General features: G+C 40.4%; 1 protein-coding gene across 1 annotated transcript; it reads right to left on the bottom strand.

The window, feature by feature from the left end:
• Nucleotides 1-734: 734 nt before the first annotated feature.
• wdr61 (WD repeat domain 61) lies at nucleotides 735-8,503 on the bottom strand. The gene is made up of 11 exons (XM_040026329.1): nucleotides 8,361-8,503; nucleotides 7,971-8,020; nucleotides 7,849-7,876; nucleotides 7,033-7,138; nucleotides 4,954-5,124; nucleotides 3,813-3,963; nucleotides 3,471-3,564; nucleotides 2,386-2,479; nucleotides 2,114-2,206; nucleotides 1,594-1,672; nucleotides 735-978 (listed from the first exon to the last, which is right to left on the bottom strand). Exons 2-11 carry the CDS (start codon nucleotides 7,980-7,982, stop codon nucleotides 889-891), a joined length of 918 nt encoding a protein of 305 aa, XP_039882263.1. The 5' UTR covers nucleotides 7,983-8,020; nucleotides 8,361-8,503; the 3' UTR covers nucleotides 735-888.
• Between the last annotated feature and the right edge of the window lie 2,830 nt (nucleotides 8,504-11,333).

The raw sequence follows: 11,333 nt of genomic DNA, 5'->3' as shown, positions 1-11,333 counted from the left end.
GATGAATGATGAATAGTGGTCCATGAAGCATAAAGTTCATCCACTAATTTCAGTGAGCAACCAGCAGCAGAACTGGGGAGCTGACAAAAGTCTGCTGATTGTCACTTTGGTAGTTTAACAAAAGCAACGATTTTGACATGAAGCTGCCAAACTCACTGAGCAATGAGTAAATTTCCACACATGAATAATGGAATTGAATGAATGAAAAAAAAGTTATTTCATCATAAAGAGTAGAATTTTATCTATATATACACTATTTTAAATAAAGGATATCTAAAAGGTGGATGTAGCTCCTGGGTGAGAAAACAGAAGCTGTTTGGGAGCTAATATTTATTACTTACTGAATACAACAATTTTGTACATTTTTAGTCAAAAAGAACAATAAAAGCAGGTTATTCTTTAGGTATACCTATATCGTGATTTACAAGTCCTTACTGAACTGACCGTGCAGTGTTGCAGTTGGTTTCAAATGCCCTGAGATGATGAAAGAAGAAAATGCTCAGCTCAAGGCTTCACAACTGGATTTGACTAACAAATAAGGTGACGTCGTCTTTTATGTACAATCTATCGATGGATTGTTTAAGGTCATCAGTTGCGCTGTTAACGCCTATTTTCTGTTTCAAAATTCTGGTTTCATATATGAATAAAAATATCACATCAAATCGGACACTGCCATGAAACTGATTCATGACAGAGAGCGCTCCGTTCTGAAAGAAATGCGATGAACGCCAAAATACAAAAACAACCCTTTTATTTGACCGCACTCGGCCGGTGCAAAACAGTCCATCACATTTACAGCTTTAATCTCTCCCTCCCTTCATTATCAATTTCTATAAGTGATTTGAGTTGGCAGCTGTGGAGGTCCTCTCTCAGCCTGGATGTGTCTCGTCACATGGGACAGTCGTAGATGTGGATGGCACGGTCGTCCCCAGCTGAGATGATCTTTGAGCCGGTGCTGTTGTACTTTACACTCCACACCTGTGGAGAGGAGGATTGATCAAAACGGGCAGCTCTGAGCACCTTCACTGCATATGTATGACAACGCACACCACAACAGCCCTGTATACCGTACTATAATTTAACACTACTTCAGTATTTCTAACCGTTTTTTTAGCTGAAGTGCATGTGTGTACGCAAGCTTTAAAAATATCTAAAAAATGCAGCCTGACCCTAACTGAGCAGTGCAGAAGGCAGAAATGAATCAGAAGAGAGCAAACAGATTAAAAAGACCAATGTCTAAACAGAGAACAAAGTGAAGCTGAGCAGTTAATTGGCTGCAAACTGTCCCCGTAGATTTTCTGGTTTTGCCGTCACAAAAACAATAATGGCAGCTGCCTCTGATGTCGTCCCTGAGGACACGTGCTATTTTATTAAAGGCTTTGTTGGAAAACAGATCAAACTGCCCACAGGCGTCAACCAGAGATCTAATGACAGCCAGGCTTATTGGTTTTCCCCTCAGCTCAACCATCAGACAGAGGTCACGTGACGGGCCGCTGGATGACACCAGGCATATTGATTTAACTGACAGTAACAGGATTTTCTTACTTTGAATTTGATTGTTAACACGTTAAAGGAGAAAAAACGCAGAGTCACCTGGTCTTGATGGTCGAAGAATGTGTTGATGCATGCTCTGGAGCCGGCGTCCCACACCTTCACACTCTTGTCAGACGAGCTGAAAAGGGGGGGAGAAATTAGAAGATCTTACAGATTTTATCTTGGCCAGCTCAGTTTGACTCGGCATTGTGGAAACTGAAAAACAGCTTTCACTGACTAAAGTTTCACACGAGGAGAGCAAAGCATGAGAAAGCAGAATGAGGAAACAGACTTTGAAATCCCTGACATACAACTGATGAGGGTGGATCTGCCATTATATTCAAACACATGCACAACAGCATCGAGTTTCAAGTCTCTTTCCTGAATAGTATCGTCACTTTATTTATCCTGTGTGAACATGAAGCAGAAAATATTGACCTGGAGGCAGAACTTCTAAATCACACGATGTCTCCAAGTAATAACAGATGTGATTTTTCCATCTGTTTTATACCAAAGTGCAGCTTTTAACTATCAGGATATAAACTAGCACTGTGTTACCATCCGAGGAGCTTCATGTTACCTTGAGACAAAATGAGTGTCATCAGGAGAGAAGGCGACACTGAGAACCCAGGACCCGTGGCCGCTTAGTGTGCCGGCCAGGTTGGCGTGTTGCCTGTGAAGTGATTCCAGCAAAGTTAATTAAGCAAACAGAATGCATTGTAATCTTTATTATACCATAACTTTGCTGTGTAATAGTAGCGCTAGCTTTAACTCCATGTCCTTCAGGATCAATGAACTCATATATCATCTACAGAGTTAAAGCTGCTGTCTGGAAGAAGCTCCCAAACCCACACGTCATATATTTTGATGTAGCCGTCATCTGAAGCTGTCACCAGGAGCTGGGAGTCCGGGGAGAACGTGAGGGATCTGATGGGCATGGCATGACCTGCGGAGACGGTAAACACTCTGTAAGAGTCCTCACACATGTTGGTGATCTTTGTGACATGGATTTTAAAAACTTTGAAGCCCTTTTTATTCTTAAGACTATGCTGTCTGCATTTCCTTCACTGTTTAGCCACAATTTAAAAAAATATTTAATCATGTTTAGCTTTTAAATTTTAAACTGTGTTTGCTTATTTATCATCCAGAGAGAACAGAAAATTCCTTGTGCCAGCGTTTCTATATGAGATATCCTGCTTTCCTGTGTTTTCTATCATTGTTTTAAGTGCTGACAATCAACAAAGACAAACTGAATATTCATTTCATTCACTGGTTGGCTTCCTGGCATTGACCTCGCTTATAATGCTGCTTTTAGTCCACAAATTTTAAATATGGCTGAGGTCGGGGCTTTGGGAAGACCAATCCAGAGGCTTAATGTTAGCCTGCCTTATCCATCCCAAAACCAGTACTGATGTGTGTTTGGGATCATTGTGCTGTTGGAACACCCAGTTGTGTCCAACTTTTGACCGTACAGATGTTAAATTGAGATGTAAATTAATAATTTGGAGGTATTCCTCCTCCTCATTTATTATTCCATCCACTTTGTGCAATGTACCAGTGCCACTGGCAGCAAAACAGCCCCAGAGCATGATGCCACCACTGCCATGCTTTGAAAGAAAGCAACAGGGACATATATAGCCTCACTGTCCCTGCTATAAATTAGGCCCATACCTGTGAGGTCTAAGTACCCCTAACCCTAATGCAGTAGGAATATGTCATTTCTGGCTTCTGAAACTTGTTTTGCAATTTCTTAGCAATAAAAGGGCCAAACAGGAAAGTAAATCAATAAATAAACACTTATTTTTCACCAGATAACCTGACTAGTGTTAGTCATCATTATCGATGATGACTCACAGAGTTCATCCAAAATGAGTAACGAGATGAAATGAAAATAATTGGTTGTTACTTTTAAAATGAATTCTGATGACTGAACCAACCTTCCAGCGTGTGGAGTAGCTTTCCAGTGGCGATGTCAAAGATGTTAATGATTCCATCGATAGCTCCGCTGGCCAGATACTTGCCATCTGGGCTCTGAGAAGCAAGGATCAGTAAACTGATTACTTTACATGTAACAACTGTAGCGAAATGAGACTGGATCACATATAACCTTTGGCCCTGGAAAGAATGAGTTAAGAGGTAAAACAAAGGGATACACTGTGGTGAATGAGCAAATCAAGATGAGTTACTGGAAAACTAAAGCGGTGACATCTTGTCCCTCAGAGACTGAGCTTGACAAAACACCACCGAGCTGACCAAAACCAGAATTTACAGCTCCTTACATAAGCTATGCTCAGGATGAATTTTCCTCGCGTGTCCAAAGAATATTCCTTCTTTCCGCTGTCTACACCAAAGATGTTAACCTTGCCAAGATGGCTTCCTGTGGCAATGTACTTGGAGTCTGGTGAGAAGGCCACCGTCCATGCATCCACTACAGAGGAGAGCAAAAAAAGATTAAAACCAAAAAAATGCTTAAATCTGGGCATCACCACAATGCTCTTCGTTTGCCATTTCCACAAATGAACTACAACCCTGATTTTTTCACACATCATCAAAGTGAAAATACAAAAGCAGCAGATCAAACATTAGCCTGGCAAAGTGCATCTTAATGTGTGCTACACTGTTAACCCAGGAACTAAGATTATACCGAGTATTCCCAAACTGCAAATGTGGTCAAACTATTTCCTGCTCCAGGGCTACGTGTGAGAAAAACTGCCCAAAGCTTTATCAAACCTTTGATAAAGGGAGAACTTTATCAAAGTTGTGGAGGAAGAACCGATTAAGTGTTGGCGCCTGGATTACTTTTATTAAAATGATATGGGAAAAAGCTCTAAGAGTAATCTTGCAGTTTCTAAACCTTCACACTATCTGTACAGGACCTGAATGGATGAGTGCAGAGATGGATGCGTGCATCGAGGGAGCTGGAGGCAGCGATGGCCCCGTTGTGTCACAGCTTCAGGTGTTTTCACAAGTCTACTTTTAACCAAACGAGCGCTTTGTTCACTAATGTAAAGATCATTAAAGAATCCGATCAATATAACATCAATTCATAAAAATAGCAAGGAAACAAAGAGTTAGAACAGTGAAATAAATTGTCTTAAGGAGGGAATAAAGAAAAAGTCTGCAATAGAACCGCCTGCTGAGTGAAACAGAGTGTCACTAATGTAAAGTGACATGAAGAACAGCTGGGCTGAAGATACACAACAGAGCGGACATTTCTGGGTGTAAGTGTTCCTGGAAGGTGAGTGTACAAAAAAATGAAACAAACATGTATAGACTGCACAGCAGAGCAGGCAAGCTACCATCCTCTGCACGTTTGTTGAATATAAACTGGGCAACAGTTTGCTCTGTAGTGACCTCACTTAAGTGCAAGTGGTAAAAAAGGCAGCAGCAAACAAAGTGTGTGAGGTCGGGTCTTACCTGGTCCCAGCGTCCATCGACTTTATCTGTTTCCCAGACTCGAGGTCCCAGAGACGGATGTGTGCGTCGAGGGAGCTGGAGGCAGCGATGGCCCCATTGTGACTGATGTCTACTGACACCACCCCCAGCTGGTGGCCCTCCAGCGTCCACTGCAGCTCCAGCTTCTCATCTGACCTGCACGGACAGCACGACACTGAGATTATTTGCAGAAGTGGGAAGTAATGGAGTGAAAATACTCCATTACTGTACTTAAGTACAGTTTTCAGGTATCTGTACTTTACTTGAGTAGAGTACTTTTTTCTGACTACTTTTTACTTTTACTCCCCACATTTTTAAACAAATATCTGTACTTTCTACTCCTTACATTTTCAAAACAGGCTCATTAGCTTTGCTTGAACAAATCTGAAGTTAGTAATTATTTCACGTCACTGCGGGCAAAAATCAAACTGATTTGAGACTAATTAGTGACACATGACAGGCAGTTCTGTTTGTGTCTTAATCATCCAGGAGATGTTGCATAAAAAGAGATGACATGTGCCAAAGTCAGGGGTTAAGTGGGTGGTGGGGTTTTTTTTGGGTTTTTTTGGCACAACACCAAAACTTCAGGTGTCCATAAGTTTGTGGTTGGGGTAATTCGGCATCTAGCTAGCCCTACAGAAGAGGAGCATAAAGACACTGACTTTCTTTTAAGTGTCAGGTAATTTCAAATGCAGCGTTTCTATCAGCTCAACAAACATCAGCAAACACACAAACTGTTTGTGTGCAGTTTCTCTCACAGTGTGTTGCAGCTAAAGGTCCAGCTGCTGTACTTCACAGGGACTGAATGAGAGCTAACTTCACTCAGAGATGGAGAAAATAAGAAAGACAAGACAGGAGAGGAAGAAGAGAGGTCAGATTTAAATGTAAGGGCTGCTCATTTAAAGCTTAAGACCTTGTGCTTTTAAATCACTTTTTGAGTCTGCACATGTGACATCATGTTTTTTCATATTGTGAAATGTGCTGCAAAACAAGCTGAAGTAGACTAACTGTGCTATTTAAAGGTTGCATGAAAATCTTCTGCAGGTTAATGCAGGATAAACAGGTCTGTGTGCTGTACAGTGACGATTTAAAGTGTGTGTCTGGTGCACAGTGGCTTTGGTTTCATGGTGACCTTATGTATATCTCTGCTACAAAGGGCAGTAGAGATTAATCTGAAGTTAAACTGACGATGCTGAGACTCCTTCACTGAATTCTACCTTCATACCAACTTTAAACAGTCTAATGTAAAGACAGTAAACGGTGTTGTGTCAGTGTAGAGGATGGAAATCAGCCAGGAAAACTCTTGAAACATCTGCTGACATCTTGTTGAACTCAGCTGTGTACAGCCACAAACAGCAGTAAACCACAGAGGACTAATAGCACAGATCAGCTGATCACAGCCTGTACACTAAGAAAATCTACTGGAGCTTTCAACAGAAATTATTTTGAGTTGTGATTCTTTCCCCCAATTTTAGGGTTCCTCCACCTGCTAAAACCCCACTTTAACCCCTGACTGTGCTAATTTGCCTGTTTAGAGGCAAAGTCACCCTCTACAAAGCAGCAACAGAAAACAGAGCTATTTTGTTTTTAAATTTCCTTCTTTTTCTTCTATTTCAAACTGAGCACAATTAGAATTAAAAATCATGCTAAAGTTTGTATTCCCATCTTCTAATATTTTATTATTACATTAATAGAGTACAAGGCTCACTTAGCTTTGCATAAAAATATGTGGTAGAAACATCCGCCAAAGAGCAACTTTTTACTTTGTTACTTTGAAAGAAGAAAAGAAGAAATTGAATCAGTACTTCAACCTTTCCTGGAGTCTTGTGTAACACAAATATCTTAAGTACAGAATGTCTCTACTTTTTCCACCTCTGATTATTAGATCATGTCAAGTCAAATAAACTCCAGAGAAGCTCTTAAAGTGATGAGCAGAAAAAGTGAATTTAAGCAAACTGGAAACTGGCTTTTAAATGTCTTCTGATTTTTTTATTTTTTTTTTAAAAGGTTAGTACAGTGTTTTACGTGTGATCAGCAATAGTATCGTCTAAATAAAATGCATACCATTTCCAGACTTTCACCATGTCATCGAGTGAGCCTGTGACGATGGTTTCTGAGCCGTCTGCTTCACTTTTACCCCACGCTGCTGTCCAGATGGCATCATCGTGTGCTGAGAGGAAACAAATGCAGAAAAAATTAAATAAATGTGAACAAAGGGGTGCTCTATCACGGTGACAACACGTTACATGTGCGTGTGTCAGGGAGAGTGACTGCAATCACTCTTAGAGAGATTGTTGAAGAATTGCAAATAGCTGGGACCTGATTTATCAATTCAGACAGACTCCCAGCATGTTGCCATCAGTCTGAATGAGTCTTTGTCAATATGCACAACTCGAGGGAGTGGTATTCTGTTCCTATGTAACAGGAAGGTTGCCAAATGTGAATTTCTATCTATACAGAAAGCAACAGATGTGTAATTTTCCTTATTTATCACAGTTAATCATTGTAATATAAGAAACTGATTGCATGCAATTACCAACATGATCCCATTGAACCATTCCGCAGATATTCAATTCAATATTATTTACATAGTGCTCAATCACAACAGCAGCTTAGCATTGTAAGATGGAGACAATAATAAGATATCAGACTGCTGCAGACTGACTGTCTTCTGGCAAAATTTATGTAAGATTTTAGTGACATTGTTGGTAGGCTTGACAATCTCGTTTTCATGACACGACTATATCCTATTGGATAAAACAGACAATTTTCAGTTTAAAAAACGTGATAAAGACTGCAACACTGTCAAGAAAGAAAAAAAAAAACACTCGTTCTTATATTATAACTCATAACGTAGTGGGACCCAGCATGTTTACTCACCGTGTTCTTGCTTGAACAAAATGCTGTACTGAAATCAAAACACAAATTTAGAGTTACTCTAATTGCGGAGAAAAACAACAAGAAAACATCAAAGTATGAGGCTGGTTGTATTTACTGCTTACTTGAGTGCTCATTGTTTTGGTCCTGGATATCCAGTTACACTCACTTCAACCTAAGATTAAATAAGAGTCAGTGGCAGCAACCCAAAATAACTTCTGAAATAATGGACTCTGGCAATGAATTTAACCTCCAACGCACACACTGGACGCCGGGACAGTCGAAAATTAAAGTCCTACTACTTTAACCCAATTCTGAAGACCCAGAAAAACGAACTTAGTGAGGAAAAACTGATGCTAACGCCTATTAGCTCTGTCTACCAGCGGTTACTGTATCACTGCGGCTTAACGATGCGATGAAATGCAGCTTCTTGTCAGCTACAGCTGAGTAAACTGAGCTAAATGTGCTAACTGTGTAAACCTGCTAACTGCGGCAATATAAGCGATAATACGTACCTCAGAAATCCCTTATACAATGTTTTATTAAATTTTAGAGGCTAGGAGAGCTACATGTGAGACGCCATAATAACATTTGATGTAACTTCCGCTTTCAGCCGACTTCTTCTTCTGCATCATTTCCCCCCTAACTTTTTTCTACCTTAAGAGCTCGCTATCGCCGCTAGCGGAGAAGGAATTCATACAATTAAAAAACTGTGGGTATTATTTTCATATTGAATACGAATTTCAACGCAAAGGAGATTTATATTTTAAAATTTGCACAATAATAGGTCATTTGTGGTCATAGGATAACATTTTTTTTCAGTCAGACAGAAAAATTGATACTCCAAATCTGATTTGTGACTTTGTATCCAGTTTTTCATTTCCTGGTAAAAACTGAAATTAAAGTTAATTTAAATAGTGTTTGCAGTAAAACAAACAAAAACAAAAAAACCCCTTAAGAGTGGTGAGACCTGCTTACAATAATGTGGCTTTGCATGTAAGTTGTAGAAGATGTCAGATTTGCATTGGGATCGCAAGGACGATATTAGAAATGAGCACATCAAATAGCTCAGGTTGGAGACAAAATTAGAGAGGCAAAGATCAGAAAATTTGGAAATGTGCAGACGAAGGAAAGTGGATATATTCGGCAAAGGATGGTTTTTTTCTTGAATAAACTCAGACTGTACCTATAGGATGTAGCAGCTCTGATATCAAGTCCTTTTTTTGAATTCTTTACTTGAGCATTTTAGCAATTGCCATATTAGTCCTGATTTATCTGTCCTTTTGCACACTAATGGGGACCATAATGGACTAAAGGAACAACATGTTTTATTCAGTAAGACTCTAATTTGGTAATGGAGCCCATTGGAAAAGCTGTTTAAGAGGTCATAGGCCACAGGAGTAGTAGGTTTGTTTCCCAGTAAACTTCTATAAACTCCTTCTGAAATCACAAGTCACCTCTAGTGGCTATTATAAAGGATGCAGGTTTAAAGCTCTTCTGCATTGGTTTCAGTTTTCAGCGAGAGGATATTTCCATCTTTAATGTACAGTTAAGTGTGGGCTCCTATAAGGTTCATGTATGAATAAATGACAACATGGTAAAATACAAATGTATTGATATAATGTTATAACTTACTTTTCACTAATGCAGAAAAAGTAAATTAAAAATCTCTTTGCCAGTCACAGTTGCTTCATTGTTTGTTTAAAATGTTGGACATTTGTGACGATGACAACTGGAAACACAGACATAGACTTATAGGACAGTCTCTTATTGTAGGGGGGCTTCATCATACATGCAGAAGAAGGGGAAAGCAAACATCGGCAAATAGGAATCCGTGCCTCCAGTATTAAACCTGAAACACGCTGCATACAGTACAACGTGTGGACCTGGATTCTTTTCTCTCAGCCTCGACTGGAACGCACGCATGTATTTTTCTTCAGGCACTTGATGCAGCAACAATAATGATGCAGCTATTTTCAGCATAGATGACTTTCAGGGAAGTAATAATGGCGGGTAATGAACCTGTTGTTGTGGCAATGGCTGCATGCGGCGTACTGGAAGGAGGACAACGATGTTGTCATTATGTTTGACATGACAAAACGAAGCACTGTAAGAGCAGAGCAGCATTGAATTGAATTTACTATTAACCCTGTTTGTAGATCAGATCAAGATTTTCTTAGATGAAGACAGGAGTTTCTATTTTAGTCTCGAGGAAAGAACAAACTGCTATTAATTCTTGTGGACTGAAAACTGAGAATAAAATTAGTGGCATTTACATTTAAAAAGAGATCAAGTCTGACAACAAACATCCATGAATACATCAGAAAGATGGCCCCAACCAACCGCACGCTCAGTGAATACCTCAGGCAGCAGAAACCCAAGAAAGAGGAGGAAGAGGAGGAATCATGATGGAAGGACAGGCCCCTGCACGGTATGTACCACCAGCAGATAGAAGAAGTGGCTGACATCCAGAAGTCCTATTAGTGGCTAACAAAGCTGGACTGAAAGACAGTGCAGAGGCACTAATCATGGCAGCACAGAAACAAAATGGGAGACGCCTCCTAGGGTAGTCGAGAATGACTGAGCGAAGATCCTGTGGGACTTCCAGATACAGACGAACAAAATGGTGATGGCTAACCAACCAGACATAGTGGTGGTAGACAAACAGAAGAAGACAGCCATAATGATAGACGTAGCAATACCGAATGACAGCAACATCAGCAAGAAGAGAAGCTGGAGAAATACCAAGGGCTCAGAGAAGAACTCGAGAAGATGTGGAGGGTGAAGGTAACAGTGGTCCCAGTGGTAACCAGAGCACTAGATGTGGTGACACCCAAACTAGGCGAGTGGTTCCAGCAGATCCCAGGAACAACATCTGAGATCTCTGTCTACAAGAGTGCAGTCCCAGGAACAGCTAAGATACTGCACAGGACCCTCAAGCTCAGGTCCTCTACCGGAAGCCTGGGAACCTGAGGGATAGACCACCTGCAGGGGCTAGAGTGGATTTTTTTGTATATGTATATATAGATTATATATCCTGGAGGGGTCGTGTAAAACTGTTTTATCAGAGTATCTGCGTCTTACCAGGACACATTCAGAGACCACCAAGTCCCAAACAAGAGGGTTAGAGGGACTGTGGTGCCACAGGTTGCTGGTTTATGAATTGGACAGCTATGGCTGACGTCTTGTCTGGACTGCACTTTGTTATCACTAACTTTTTTTTTTTAAATTCCTGCTTTCGTCCTTTGGTAAGGTTTAGGGACTAAACACTGCTTAGCAGTTTGTAGGGACATGATAAGGCTGTGCTGCGTCAGAGGACCTTTTCCAGGGTAAATAACAATAACATGCATCCACCACATGAGTGCTGGTTTGTAAATGGCACAAATACGTGACTTCCAGCAAGTCGACAGAGGTGTGCATGGGACCGCTGTATCTTTCACATTAAATTTTTACTTTTGCTCTTTGGTTAGGTTTAGCCAACAAAACTA

This window comes from Simochromis diagramma, unplaced genomic scaffold (assembly GCF_900408965.1).
Source record: "Simochromis diagramma unplaced genomic scaffold, fSimDia1.1 OVJJ01000293.1, whole genome shotgun sequence".
Classification (NCBI taxonomy): domain Eukaryota; kingdom Metazoa; phylum Chordata; class Actinopteri; order Cichliformes; family Cichlidae; genus Simochromis; species Simochromis diagramma.
The sequence above is the reverse complement of the archived record's forward strand: the minus strand, read 5'-3'. Positions and strand labels throughout refer to the sequence as shown.